The sequence below is a fragment of the Crotalus tigris genome, unplaced genomic scaffold, assembly GCF_016545835.1.
Source record: "Crotalus tigris isolate CLP2741 ecotype Arizona unplaced genomic scaffold, ASM1654583v1 scf7180000017987.690289119674:8195010, whole genome shotgun sequence".
NCBI lineage: Eukaryota > Metazoa > Chordata > Lepidosauria > Squamata > Viperidae > Crotalus > Crotalus tigris.
This window is the reverse complement of record NW_024096758.1, coordinates 6,114,315-6,130,142: the sequence shown is the minus strand read 5'-3', so window position 1 is coordinate 6,130,142 and position 15,828 is coordinate 6,114,315. Positions and strand designations below refer to the sequence as shown.

Below are 15,828 nucleotides of genomic sequence, written 5' to 3'. Positions count from 1 at the left end.
TAAAAACACATAATCAGCAAGAAAATTAACCTTGCAAGTTTCCTATCTATCCTGTGAAACTGATAAAAATGGAATTGTTCATAACAATGAAGATATATAAACATGATAAACTAGACCTTGAAAAAAACCTTTATCATTCCCTAATGTCTCTGTTTTGTTCAAAAACTAAATTATTCCTAGCCTAGATTTGCTTTGCAAGACAAAGTTATCATTACTCAACATTCACAAAGAGACAATTCCAGCACCTGCCTATCTGTGTTTCATCACTAATCAAACCTGTTATAGCAAACTAAATAGGAAACTGTGCTTTGAAAATCAGATTAGAATTTCCCCAGGGCTAAACAAAGAACAATCCAATGGTATTAATTGCTGTAGTAAGCCTGGCATTTTACACCAAATGTCTGCTCTGCCAGACCTGATTAATAAACCAAATAAAAATTCAGTGTTTAAATGTTTAAAGCATTGGTCCACTGGTGAATGATTTCCACTGGTAATGGATTGATTCTTGTTATTCGTTTCAAAAGACCTCTTAAAATAGATATTCAACTTGAATGACAAGAATCCACAAAATGGACTATTTTAGAAATCTTGATTCTGCACACAACAAGTGTAAAAAGGTGGGAAGAAAAGCATTAGCATGAGAAGGACCTTCACTGCTTTGAAAATTGGTAAGATTTGTGGATTTTGAGATGTTGGATCTACTACTTTTTACGGAAAAAAAACCCTTTTCAAAAATAATTTCAGAAAAATAGCAGTAAACCTCCTATACTCTGCACAGAGAAAAACAAACTCTGCCCAAAGAAGTTTGTGTTCTTTTGAGACAATCTGAGCAAATTGATCCTCATTCTATTCGGGGACATAAAAGTTTGGCTGAAAGCAGCCAAGAGTAAGCTATCTGTTAGCTGATGGGCAACACTCACCTTCCAGACTGGGCAGGACTGTCCTCCGCATAGCCAGCACCAAACCAAGGGGTGAACCAAAGAGGAAGAAATCAGAGACTTCAAATTCAAATCGCCCCAAATTAACATCCAACGTGCTTGAAGTGTTCGTTGGGGGAAACTCTGCATCCTCATTCAGCATTGTTGAGTGGATGCTGGGAAAGAGAATAAGAAGAGTGAAACAACATGGCTCCATTCCACAGTGATGATAAACTTGAGGCTGAAATCAACGAGATAAAGACTAATATGTTTAAGGGTTGTAAACATATTGACAAGTGAACCAATGTATAAAAATGGGAATGGGTGCATTTCTGGACAAAACTTCAACACAGGAGGCAGAGAGAAGCAGGTTTACTTTCACCAACCAGGAGATCAGTTTAGTTTCTAGGAGACCTTTGGATTGTTTATTTTGGAAGCAGGCAAAAGATTTTTGTTTATGTTTGTGAGTGTGCACTTTTGTGAGTGTGTGATATCAGTTTGTTCCAAAACATCGGTCCCGAGGAAAGGACTGATTTCCTTTATCTAATCTACCCCAAATAAATGAGAATGAAAGAAGAGTTTATACCTGCAAATACAAAATTCAGTTTATGAATAAACATAAAGGCAGCAACTAGAGTTTATGAATGTAGAACTATCAGCACTAAAAATCTATAAACTTTCTAACATCTATTTTTCCCTCAGTTACGAGGTTTGTGCCTTATGTATAATTTACAAAACTCTGCAATATTATGATGTACTATCTGAGAAGTAATTGGAAAATCTACTTTCATCATGGTGCCTCACACATGGGAGGGGCTCCAGAGTTCACTTGTATGTTTTTCAAAAGGACTCTTAAGCAACCTGAGTGAGACGGTAGATACAGTAAGTACCAAGCCCAAGCCATACAGTCTACCAGATATTATCTACTCACTGCTTAGTTTACACTAAGTCTTGCTCCTGCTTGCTTGAACTAACATTTTCTTCATGCAAGGTTTCCAGTTACCTGGATAGGAAAACATGATGGTTTGTTATGCTATCACAGTCATAATTGGAGCAATCACTTTGCTTCCGAGGCAATGGTTGTCTGGACTCTTCATTCTCCATTATTCCTGAGATATCAATATTACTTTTGCTGAGGCGCTTGAGGTCTTCTAGATTTGAATCTTCAGCTGAAACAGGTTTATCCTAGGAAAAGAAAAAAATATGTATATGTCTGTTTATTTTAAATTATTATAATGATACACATGAAGAAGCTATAGTATTGATACAATTTTCATTTCCAAAGTTTACTGCAGTCAACCACATGCAGTTAGTTTTAAAACTAACATAAATCTGTGGCAAAATTTAGGGTCTTTGGATAATGAGGGAAAAACAATAACAGAATAATAGATTCCAGAATAACATACTGTATATGCCGGCGTATAAGGCGACTTCCGCAAGCGCTAAAATCGGCGCCAAAGACGGGGGTCATCTTATACCCCGAGTCGTCTTATACGCCAGAAATACTGGTAGTTTCCGGCGTATAAGACGACGTTCTAGGAATGCGGCTCAGCGACAAAGGCGGGGGTCGTCTTATACGCCATGTCGCCTTGTATGCCGGCATATACGGTAGTTGGAAGGGATGTTGGAAGTCACTAATCCAACTCCCTGCTCAAGCAGGAGACCCTCTACCATTTCAGACAAGTAGTCCAGTCTCTTCTTAAAAGCCATCATCCACAACTTTTGAAGGCAAGCTGTTCCACTGGTTTATCGTTCTCACACTCAGAAAATTTCGCCTTAGTTCTAGGTTGGTCTTCTCCTTAATTAGTTTTCATCCATTGCTTCTTGTCTTGCCTTCAAGGTGCTTTGGAAAATAGGTTGATCTCCTCTTCTTTCAGACAGCCCCTCAAATATTGGAACACTGCTATCATGTCACCCGTAGTCCTTTTTTTCACTAGTCTAGACAAACACAGTTCCTGCAACTATTCTTCATATGTTTTAGCCTCCAGCCCCTAATCAGTTTTGTTACTCTATTCTGCACTCTTTCCAGAATCTCAACATCTTTTTTATAATGTGGTGGCCAAAACTGGATGCAATGTTCCAGGTGTGGTCTTACTAAGGCAGGAGAGAAAGCTGAACACTTTTCATATGTGCTGTCTCAGCATCAGTTGGCATGAAAAAGTCCCAAATAGCGCAGTCCTATAATGTGCTGAAATCTCTAGCATGTATACACTATTGAAACAGCGACGTCTACGCTGGCTTGGGCATGTCATGAGAATGGCTGATAGTTGAATTCTGAAAGATCTCCTGTATGGAGAACTAGTGCAGGGAAAGCGCCCCAGAGGGAGACCTGAGCTGCGATATAAGGATATCTGCAAGAGGGACCTAAAGGCCTTGGGAATGGACATTAACCGCTGGGAATCCTTGACCTCTGATCGTTCAGCCTGGAGGCTAAAGACGCAGCATGGCCTTCTCCAATTTGAAGAGACACTTGTGCGGCAGGCTGAGGCAAAGAGGCAGTCCTGGAACCAGCGAAATCTGGGGGCTGGACAGGGACAGATTGTATTTGTCCTCAGCGTGGAAGGGACTGCCATTCTCAAATTGCCCTTTTTAGCCACACCAGATATTGCCTTAGGACCTCTTTCCAGAGCACAATATCATAGTCTCTCGAGACTGAAGGATGCCAATGGGAGACTTCAAGTGATCTTGATTCTATTCCTATGTTTATGCAACCTAGGATTGCGTTGGCTTTTTTGACTTCTAGCTCATATTTCATATCAATCATACTAGCTAGCTAGCTCATATTTCATATCAATCATACAAGATTGCTATGCACCTGTATTGGTGCATAGTGCACTTATACAGTAAGCTCACAGGAGTTTTATACCATTTCTCTGTCAAGGCATTCCAAATAGTTTGCAGCTTTCCAGTTAGCAAAACTACTATTGTAGATGATAAAATATGCAGTGGTTGCCTTCTCTGACATTCTCCTATGCATACCTGAACACTGCTGGTGCTGCCTCTTCTGCTGCTGACTTGGCTTTCATCTGCTAGTCCCGTGCTATAACAAATGGCATCGAAGCCCAACATTCCTCCCACACAGTCTCCCACAAGGCACACCTGGAAGACCCAAGAAGAAGTACCAAGTTTATGATTTGGTCCAATTAGAGAAGTTCACTTTGAGCCCTATGTTGTTATAGTTAAATACCATATTATGATTAACAAAATAAACTATTTCATGGCTATTTTTATGGCTTCACAAGATTGCCTGGTTCACACAGCATCCTGGTGGCACCTTGCAAACCTTCTAATATTTTTGCATCACCTAGTGCAGGGGTAGGCAACCTTGGCTCTTTTATGACTCATGGACTTCAACTCCCCAAATTCCTGCACCAGCTGGCTCAGGAATTCTGGGAGTTGAAGTCCACGAGTCATAAAAGAGCCAAGGTTGCCTACCCCTGATCTAGTGTGTGGTAAGAATCTAAAGCCAGATACAGATGGATCACAAATCTTCCAGTCATACAGCAAAGACATGAACATAAGAAGGATCTTACAATAGGCTATGGCTCCTTACAGAGAGACAAGATATCCTGTAATTACCATGCTAGAAATAGTTAGTTTTCAATGTGTGTATTCACTTATATCAGATGCATTAATAAAATAAGCTGATATGGCAGGTTTCTGCATAATCAGTATCACATAAATGAGACAATCTTAGGAAAGGTTAATTCTTCCCTCCAAGCCACTTCCCTGGAGATAAACATACCGACTTCAACTATTGTTTACTTATTATAAAAGAATTTAGTATTGGTTCAGGTCTACCTTTTTACCACTTGGTCAAGTCTGAAGAAGCAGGCTTCTACTACACCATTATGCTAATTTATCCTCCTGCTTCTAGTTCCCCAGACATCTTTTTTTCTATTGCTTTCCTCCCAAGATTCTGGGAGAATTCAACCAGTTAAATCCACAGTCCAGTCTGGCATATAAAGCAATAAGCCTTTATTTAGTGTTAGCACTTTGCAAAGTACATCACTATTTATTAGTACAACAGAAGAGTAGAACAAAAGAAAGAATAGGGTTTTTTTCCCCTTCCTTGTAGGGTTTTGAAGAAAGTTAAGGAGATTTTTTCCTCCTTTCTTAGCAGGACCCCTCATTAAATTTAATCTCCTCTTCCACATAATAATTTTTTCCATGGAAATGGTTTTTATTGCATTTTTTGAGAATGAATATTGGAGGGGAGGGTGAGGCTTGGGAGGAATGGCCGATGTTGTAAGAAAACAGAATGGATTATTTTTGTAGGAATCGTTAAGTTAGAATTCCAGAGATGATGATGATGATCATTCTTCTCTAAAAGAAGAATGTAAGATGCTGAAAAACTCACTCCAACAGACTGACCCTTATTTTCTGAATTGCATCTATCTGACCATAAAATAACTGTTTATCTTTAAGAACTGATTTTCCCCCCTCTTTTCTCTCTATTTTTCAATATCACATCTTCTACAGTTTCCATTTGAGGCTTGTTGGTTGGTTGAAACATGAAATAAACATAGAATAAACTTTAAAACGTCAATATGAGTAACTATAAATGGTCCATCAATCCCCCGTTTACATGTCTCTAGAATTCTCCAAGTCTGAGCCAGCATATTTATTTATTTTTATGTATTTATTTCTTTCCCACCATTATTACTTACATGAACAACTCAAGGAGGCAAACGTATCCAACACACCTTCCCCCTCCTATCTACTCCTCAAGAACACTGTGAGATGGGTTGGGCTGAGACTGACTGGGCTAAAGTCACCCATCTCGCTTTCATGGCTAAGGCAAGACTTGAACTCATGGGCTCCCACTTTCTAGCCTAGTGCCTTAACTGGTAGACTAATTTTGGTAGCATGAGATTTCCTTTTTTAAATTTCACAATTAAGCAGCAAGTTAGGCCTGTTAAAATTTTTAAGAGACAACATCTATTTCCTGAAGCTTTCCAAGCACCAATATTTGTAAGAAGTGAAATGACAGGGGTAGAGGAGGAAAAATCCACCCAACTCTTTCAAACGACCGCACTCTATTACTACCGTGCCTCTGTAGCCCTCAGAAACTGAAAAAAATAAGTGTGGCCTCTGTCTGAAACATAGATTTCCTTTCCATTTAGAACAGTCCACAAGCTTCATACCATCTATTTCAAATACTAAGGTTTCAGAAGCAAATTATACATGGGGCAAAAGTGCAAGGACTAGGAGTCTGATATATTGTTTAATTTCTTATTTTGTTACAAGTAGCAGCGGAGTATTTTCTGATTAAAGAAATAAAGAATGAAGTATATACCTCCTGTGGAAAAGAAATTTTATCAGTTTCAGGGTACTGATATAACAATGTCTTTTAGATTTTCTAGCAGGAATAAGAGTGGTTATACCTGCCCATTAAAGCCTGCCCCATCAGGAGATCCAAGAAATTCATTATAAACTTGGTTGGCTCGGCTGATCACCATGGCAACTGCATTCTGGTACTGAGGAGAAGAGATCGCCAACAAGGGCAAGGCAGCCAGCGGGATGTGATCTTCACTGCTACTTAGAGATGTCTCATCATAACTGTAAGGATTCAGGCTAAAGAAAAAGAAGGGGACAGCAATGCAAATTATCCACAATTAAGAGCAGGAGCATTATAAATGTTGGTTACAGTGAGGATGGAGAAAAGAGACGGCAATTTAAGATGAACCAGGACACATTCAACTGAACTGACATGAGTCACCCCCAATAGTCCAATTCTTGAAAAAATACTTTGAAGACCATCCATTTCCTGGAAACAAGAAATGTTACTTTTTGTGTGTGAAAATAGTACATTTTCATAAATATGTTTGTTAAGCACCTATTTGTTTTTAAAAATACAAACTCAAGTAAGTTGCCCATCCTCTCGTGACACACCCATATCACTGCCATTCTGTCTACGGGCCTCTAGGACAGGGAAGGAATTACCTCTAAAAGAGCAGGCAGTTTCCTTGGGTCTCTCGTCTTGAACTTTCCAGCAGTCTACAGCCTCTTTGCCTGTTTCTGCTTTAGAGCTTGCCTACACTCATGCACACCATTCTGCCTGCATCTTACATACTAATGGAGAGGATCTTCCGGGTACTAGTTGAGATGGACAGTATCCTGACCCCTGTGAATAAGATTTATCATGCCACAAACTCAACTTGCATTATAGTCCTAATGCACTTTGCCCTATTAACCTACAGTTGGTCAGGAGCTCATGATCCTCAGATGAATGCAAGGTAGAAGGAGGCAATACAGCAGGAAGTTAGCCTCTCCAGCTTAAAAATGAAGGACAGAGACCCAAGTATTTCTCTGGATGCAGAGGTATGGGGAAGAAAAGTCATATTCCTGAGATCTCAAGGGAACTGGCATTTCTGACAGAAAAACTCCAGCACTAGCTTGATGTCATCACGAGGCAAGTGTCCAACACAGAACTTGGATATGGTCCCACACTGTACAGCTTAAGAAGAGAAAGCCTTTTTTTATGATCACACCAAAACATGGGACTGACTGTTTGGAGAGACTCTCATTATAGTCTTTCATTAGTTGATGAAAGCCTTAATTAGGAAGAGGAAGACATTTGATTTAACAGCAAGTAAAATTTAATTGCGATCTTATGTTTGCCACTGTTAGTTTGTTTTTTTCATTAATACATACTATTTTTCATGGAATGATCACTCCAGTTGGTTTCAATTGTCAGCTGTTCCAAGAGAAATGTCAGCCCCACTAAATAAGGGGAAAGTAGTTAAAGAAGAAAATTTATTTTTTTAAAAAAAGTGAAAGCCTGATGGTGAAGTCCAACAACTTTGAGTAAATTGAGAAGGGAAGCAATTATTGCATCAGCCATTACATCTTAGGGATGTAAGGCTGATGATTAGGGAGGAAAGATGTTTACTCTTAGTGTGAACAATTTTTGGAGACTAATTGCTAAGAATTTTTGACAAAACATTGTTATATAACACACACACATACACACACAACGGGAAAGGTGAAAGAATATGGAGGCATGGGCAAATGAGCAGTTTTGAAGTTTCTGTAGTTGTGAAAGAAACTTGCTAATTGTATATTCTTTTGTTCCTTGCTCTTCACACATCTTATACATTCTGTTTGTCAGCACAGTGCAAATTCCAGGTGAAAAAAGGATGGGAACAATCCTGCCCACATGGCTGTGCAAAACTCACCAATAAAAATGTGGGTCCCCTAAGAAGCACCCACATCAACATTATGGAAATAATGAGCTATCAGTTCTCAACAATCATGGTAAGACCGGGCTCTCTGTGAAAGAGGGCTAGGAATACCCCACCACCACCCCTGCAAAAGTCAAGGAGAAAGAGAAGCATTTCGCAGGCTGCTCAGCTTTGCAAGAATTAAAGGTTTTTCTTTCGTTCAATTTACATATTTTGCTTCACTATTATTCCCCGGAAAAGCACGTCTGTCTCTCTTCTATTACCTTTACTTTGTGAATGACCAATCAGATGCCACAAGGAGGCAGTGTGGCCCAGCACTTGTATAGGGTGGAGGATAATTTTGGCTTCTGGGTGTCCAAACAGGGTCTACTCTACAGCAATAGAGAAAGCTGCCTTGTACTATTCCAGACCATTTAGCTTGGCTGCTGCTATACAAGATTGCAAGGTTTCCAAGCTCTATATTGGACACTGGGATTGAATTGAATTCATGTGTACTATTAGTACCACTTTACAAAGCTTTAGTAAGATGCCCCCCTTAGAATACTGCATCCAGTTTTGGTCACCACAATATAAAAAAGACATTGAGATTCTGAAAAGAGTGCAGAGAAGAGCAACAAAGATGATTAGGGGGCTGGAGGATAAAACATGAAGAAAGGTTGCAGGAATTGGGAATGTCTAGTCTAGTCTAGTCTAGTGAAAAGAAGGACAAGGGGAGACATGATAGCAGTGTTCCAATATTTCAGGGCTGCCACAAAGAGGAGGGGGTCAACCTATTTTCCAAAGTAACAGAAGGCAAGACAAGAAGCAATGGATGGAACTAATCAAGGAGAGAAGCAACCTAGAACTAAGGAAAAATATTCCTAATGGTGAAAACATTTAACCAGTGGAATGTCTTGCCTTCAGAATTTGGAGGCTTTTAAGAAGAGACTAGACAGCCATCTGTCTGAAATGCTATAGGTCTCCTGCTTGAGCAGGGGGTTGGACCAGAAGACCTCCAGGGCCCCTTCCAACTCTGTTATTCTACGTCCTGTGTTTTAATTGGGAGCTGCTGAATACAACAGATGCTAGATTCTGAGTTGCATCCCTTCCCATTCCAATTGGAAGCTCTGGAGAGTACACAATCAGCTGCTTTCAGCTGGAGAGGATGCCAAAGGTTCCAGAAAAATGCTCTTTTGAGCTCAGCCACTCATATTACTCCTCTCCATCTAACATAGACAACAGCTGCATGGCTTGGAACTTGGGAAAAGTTTTACAGAGCCGAGAAAAGAATTTTAAGTTACAGCTCAAAGGAAGATATAAAACAAGATAGGACAGCCCAGAAAAATAACCATCAATTCCTGCTTTCAGATCAGGAATCTCTAAAGCAGTGTTTCTCAACCTTGACAATTTTAAGGCATGTGGACTTCAACTCCCAGAATTCCACAGCCAGCAATGCTGGCTGTGGAATTTTGGGAGTTGAAGTCCACATGCCTTAAAATTGTCAAGGTTGAGAAACACTGCTCTAAAGCAAAAATGTAGAGCAGCAAGATTAGGAAAAGTTGGTCAGGCACCTTGTCGGGAACCCTCTGCCTCCCGTGCTGCTGACACAGGTTTGCATAAAAAGCTACAATTGAGAAAATGAGCTCAAGTGACCGAAGCAAGGAAACTAGTAAAAAGCCATATCAAACTTCTATAGGGGAAATGATCCTCTGTCCAATGTACAGTGCAAGCAATGTCCATCCAGCTCATAAACACTGGGCACTGTTTTTCACCCCACTATTTTAAATATTAAATGAGAGATATTATAAAATTGTACCATGCCGGATTGGCTTGCTTATTTCAAGAAACAATGTGAATTTCAGCCTTCTTCAACTCTGTAGCTCTTAGTGCTTTCCCCTTTTTTCTCCATTCCAACCCTTGCAAACCTGCTGCTTTCCTGTTCCTATCTTCTCCATTTTACTTTCCTTCCCTCCCACTTCTTTTAGTCTTCTGTCCTTCCTCCATGTCCTTCACTTTCCTCTTCCTTATAATTAAGGGGCTTAACCAATGTCAGTAGGACATTGTTCCCGGCTTAAAAGCTTAATTACTGCTACAAAACCTCTTTCCTGTTTTCTATCAATAAATTGATAGTCAATATTGTAATTCTGATAATCTCTCAATGATTAGTGGACTTTCAGATATCATCTGTAGTTCAAGGCATGTACCAGTTGAAATCTAGTTCGCTGAGATCTATCAAGAAGCAAAATATCCCTACAGTTAACGATGACCAGGCAGTAGCTCAAAACCCTGTGAAGTTTTGGTGGACAACTACATTATTTAAAATGTATTTGGTCTATTAATTAAACAGGTTAATAATTAGCAATTAGACTTCCAGGTAGACATTTCAAAGTGGGGAAAATACAGCCCTTCCCAGCAATAACACTCCTTCCCAAATACGGGTTCTAACCTAACTCCTTTTAATCAGAAAAGGGCTGGAAATGTGAGAGTTGCAGTCACAAGACTATCAAAAACTGCCATTCTGGGAAGGCTATTCCAATTCAACCAAGACCTTCTCAGTTGCACTGAGCCACAGCACAATCATTACCTGACCATTGTATTTGTGCCCCCACAATGTTGTCTTCATTTTGTCCCCAGTCTACAAGTCAGAGCCTTAATTTGTCCTCTGCTATTCTGGGGTCAAAAGTAGCATTTCATCTTTATTCTGAAATAACCAAGGACTGCCTTGAAATGTAAAGGCCTGGTAGGGGGCAGAAGGAAAGGTGTGCCAGCAGGAAGGAAAGGGAGTGAAAACTAGAGCCAGCATCCAAGGATATGACGGGTTCAAGAGGATACAGGATCTATGAATGCCTTATGACTACAGGTAGGGAGAAAAGGGAGAGAAGAACTCTGTTGATGGGACCTGCAGCATCAGGCCCAGACTTCCCTCTTCCATGCTGCAAAAGAATGGCCAAAGTTGCAAAGTAGTTTTCTTTTTTCCACCTGATTATATTATGCCAACTCACAAGGGAAATGACTCGGTTAGGAGCACATTCAAATCCACTGTTCTACTTCATCAGAGAAACTGTGCAAGACATCAGCCAGGCTTCCCAGGAAGACGCTGGAGGGCTGGAGCAGATGTTCCCAAATGTAACTCTGCAGGGTTAAATGAATACACACATCTACTGCTTAAGATGTGGCGAGAAACACTAATTTAGGGAGTTTTGAAAAGGGGCTTCCTCAAACACACACAGAGAAGAAACTGACCTATGAACATTTATCCACAAAGGCTAAGTTAGAAGATTCAGAAGCAACCTTTGGAAAATCTGACTGTGTTACATTAATAACACACTGATGAGCAAAGACACTTTAAGGTTAGAAACAGAGTCCTTGGCTTTTGTTGGAGCACAGTCTATGCTATCTCCTTTTGGAAGCACATTTTTCTTTGGAAAACAGCAAAAAAAGAACTCTGGGATAGTCTGGAAATTATTTTGGCTTTAAATATCCAATGGGGTGGTGTGATGATTCAGCAGTTAAGACGCTGGGCTTGTCAGCTAGCAAGCCCAGGTTTAAGACCCGAATGTGGCATAACAGGTGAGCACCCATCTAGTTCCTGCCCACCCGGTAGTTCGAAAGCATGCAAATATGAATAGATAAATAGATATCACTTTGGTGAGAAAAAAACAGTCCTCCGCAATGTCATGCTGGCCACATGACTGTGGAAACGTATTCAGACAGCACCGGCTCATGGCCTTGACATGGAGATGAGCAACCGCGCTCTGCAGTTGGCAACTAGCGAAGTAAAAACTGCAGAGACTCCTTTCCTTTCCTGAATATTCAACATGTAAATGACAGAGGTTTAAAGACAGAAAGATTCAAAGAAATTCCAAGCCTAATAGCTCTTTTCAATCTGACATACTCCAGGAAGGTTGGACTGAAGTTTCCATTTAACCTGGATAGTGTTTCCAAATGTAGGGGAATATAACAACAGCAATAGTAATTTATTAAGTTTATATAGAGTCTGGGAACTTGTGAGTCTCCTTATCTAAGAACCTTCCTCTGATGATACTCCCCATTCAAGGCAATCTGCTCACTTTAATTATATATATAGCATAGCTCTGCTGAAGATTGTCTCGTTTTAACTGAAGGATAAACATTCATTTTTCAAAGGAGAGAAAGATGGTTTTGTTTTGTTTAACATCCTATTCATTATCTCTGTATTAGCTGGTGCAGGATCAATTCTTCCTTCTCCTATTCCTTCCCCCCCCCCTCCGGGAATAGTCACCAGGTGATGTCACAGAGATAAACAACAAAATGAATCTGACTACATGATGCTGATGAATGCAAACAAAGCAAGATTGAAAGGCAAATGTAAGAGAAAGACAGTGCCAATGAAACAGACAAAAACAGAAGAAGCAGTTTTGGTTCAATTCCAGTTGACCGCAGCCTTATAGTTTTCAGAATATAAATGCTGTTTCTCCCCTCTGAAGTTAGCAGAGCATCATTTTCTCCAGGCCTTTGGTCAAACTGACCTGGGACATACCGGTAATACTGACCACTTTACAATCTCTGAACACAGAGGATCTCCAGAATGACACGATGAAAGCTATTTATTTACAATGCTGTTTAACTAAATTAATGTCTCCAAAGACACAGAAGAAAACAGCAATTAGGGCAGGAGCTATATTTTGACAGAGGAGCCAGCTCACTTAGTGCCAATTATATTGTTGTAACTAATGAAGTGAAGGTAGGAGAATAGAACGTTTTCATTCTGCTTCTGAATTTGTTTCGTAGTTGATGCAAAAACCAACACTCTAATTGTTTATATATTTAATCAGCAGAACTTTCATATGAACCAAAGTAGGAGGAAATATTTATTGCCCGGCAAAGAAACAGAATGTTTCCATTTTCCACTTATAATATCTGGGTTGTAGGCCATTCAGCATGCAAGGAATTAATCAGCAAGAGATTTTCTTCCCCCTGCTGAGAATCACTGATGTCCTCAGCTTTCCTGAAAATCAGCAGGGAGAGGGCACTTGACTAATTCCTTAGCCCCCTGCATTCATGGGGTCATCAGTCTCCCTCCCCTAGCTTTTTTTCTGAGCAATTAACACATTTCCATGTGTCCCTCATGAGTTTATTATTCTGCTTTCATAGAGTTCAATTGGTAAGTTGGCAATAGGTACAAAAGCAAATGTCTTGGTGGAAACACGATCCATGTAAAGTAACTTTAAAAATCTGCATGCCAAAGAAGAGATTGTCTATAATTATCAAAGATACAGAAAGATGGCCATAAATTTTATTTCTACGGCTATAGGGTTTTATTACATATGTCTCATTTCTGGGAGCTTATTGTGCAACGTGCAATCTTTGAGAGCTGATACCTTAATGTATACTTATCCACCTTTTCTTTGAGGGCACAAGTTGCCATATGGGGAGATCTCCCCTATGTTTATCCCCAGAACAGTTTTATCTGCCAGGCTTGGTATGGTAAGAATAAGAAGAAAAAAATTATTCTGAATGTTTAGATTTACAGATGTTGGAGGAACATTCTGAGAACTGGGTACCAATTCCAATTGTTTTCCATCTCCATGATGTATGCTCCTCATTCTATCTCTGAAAAAGAGGGAGAGGGAAGAATCTATTCTGAACTACTAATTAGCTGAGGTCTTTGGATCCCCTTTGGTGAGCTGAAGTTAGAATACTCCTACCCCCAAGGAAGACAATTGGAAGAGATTCTTTTGCAATTAGAAAGAGGCATTTAGCTCTCCCTGTTCCAAAGAGCTGAAGAATTTTGCTTCCATATTTTCCCCTTGGAGGAGGGGAAGTGAAAATCCTGATTTAAACTGAGTCTTTTATGGGAGGAAGAGGGAGCAAAGGGACCCCTACAAGAAAAGGGGAGCCCATCCAAAATATGGGTTAGTATTTAAAATGATCAGATACAGTATAAGGATGTAACATGAATCAATTAATGTGTAGTTCCAAGAATTATTCCAGTACCTTAAGTTTCTCCCATGTTCTTGCTTTTTGTTGAAAGCAAACACATGGGGTTTTTAAGGGGGGGGGGCACAAAGCACATTTAAGAACAAGAGGCTGAAAAGCTCAGTGTTTCTGTTCCCAGATGATCTGACACTCCAGATGAAATAGAACTGAATCCTTTGCTAAGTTCCTCCTTTTCTCTGGAAAGGATTTATCAGTGTATATCAATCCCCTGGACTGTCCCTACCATTCCTACCTGGTGGCTTTATGTTAAGAAGGTTGGTTTTTTCAAGTTTCCCACAGAACAAAATAAATATTGCCTAAACCAATCTCAGAAGTACAGTATTCAGCAATTTTATTCTCAGCAGTGATATTTTATTTTACAGAGGTTTATGTTTTATTTCAAAAGCTCAGCTCATAGTTTGAGATACATGTAACTATGCTGAGAAAATTCCCTGTAGGAATCTCAGAAAGCCAGAGGCACTAAAAAAAAAAAGAATAAACCAATACAGCCTGAGCCACCTGTGGCCACAGTTGAAAACAGAACTTTTCTTACAGTCCCATTTATATACAATGTCACTATTTAGTACTGTTGCTATTTCTTCTGTTTATCAATCTGTCATTTCTAATCCAGCAATGCTTCACAATTTGTATTTCTTCCACAATAGTAGCTAACAAGGCAAGCTGTTCTTATCCCCACTTCTCAGGTGGAAATACGCATGGAGGAAGAATAGTTTAACAAAAGGTATATCTCATTTCCTTCCCCAAAAAATGTCAGAGAAAGCCTATTTCCTAGTTCACTGAAATATGTAATATGATAATTAAGAAGGCAGGAATAGAACTCACTTTGCCATGAGGGAGAAAGCTTCAGAGCAGACAGCTGGACAGGGAACAAGTCGGATTACAATATGGCCGAGTGAGGAAGGGAAGTGGGCCTGGGTCACTTTTTCAAATACAGATGTGAAGGTGTTAACATCAGCCATCTTGCTGCTGGGCTCCCCTGTTCCAGTATCTAGGATGTTGCCCCCATGAAGGACAAGAATCAGGACACGTGTTCTGCAGTTGCACAACTGACTTCCTTCCTAGAGAGGGAAACAAAAAGAAACCAAATGATTTGAGGAGAAGGCAGCCTTGTTTAAGCTACATTTATGAGAAAAAGAGCAAAATTCAGATATCGGGAATCAGTATGTCCTAGATTATTCATGGGCTCTCACCCAATAGAAAGTGGAGGGTAGAAAATATGATCATTGCAGAGAGGGATTTATTATTTTCTAGTACATTTTGCCATATTAGAAAAAGCTCAAGTCTATAGATTAAAAGATAATTTGTAACCATCATTAATGTTTTTATTGTGTGCTGCCTAGAATTGCTTTTTTTCTGAGATGGATGGCTATATAAATATCATTGACTGATAAATAAATAAAATGTTTAAAATTAAAAATAACAAAGCTATGGATGGCTCTCTGCTCTGTTTTCTCAGTAACAGAATCAAATCCCAGTACATGGATGAAGGTTGTGATTAGAGAAGTTAGCTAAATAACAGCCTAGCAAATGTAATTTTGGAGTCAAAGACAATTTTGACTGCTGAGAATCAAAAAATTTCCCCCCTGATGCATTATAACATCTGAGATTTTGGAGCATGTTCGTAGCAAAATCCTAAGAGCCATTGAAGTGAGATGGGTAGTATAAAAATATGATGAATAAATAAACATTCTAAAAATCTCAGTACTGTATTGTAATTAGATCAAGAGTATCCTACTTTAGCAACTTTAAGACCTGTGGACTTCAAT

At 39.6% G+C, this 15,828-nt stretch overlaps 1 protein-coding gene across 1 annotated transcript in view; it reads right to left on the bottom strand.

Annotated features, from left to right (window-relative positions):
- PITPNM3 (PITPNM family member 3) overlaps positions 1-15,828 on the bottom strand; it is a 127,764-nt gene that overhangs the window by 22,541 nt on the left and 89,395 nt on the right. The window contains exons 6-10 of the mRNA XM_039346192.1: positions 14,885-15,120; positions 6,305-6,494; positions 3,897-4,016; positions 1,921-2,102; positions 921-1,093 (exon numbers count right to left, since the gene is read on the bottom strand). Of these exons, the coding sequence (XP_039202126.1) occupies positions 921-1,093; positions 1,921-2,102; positions 3,897-4,016; positions 6,305-6,494; positions 14,885-15,120 (901 nt within the window). The remainder of the gene's footprint in view (positions 1-920; positions 1,094-1,920; positions 2,103-3,896; positions 4,017-6,304; positions 6,495-14,884; positions 15,121-15,828) is intronic.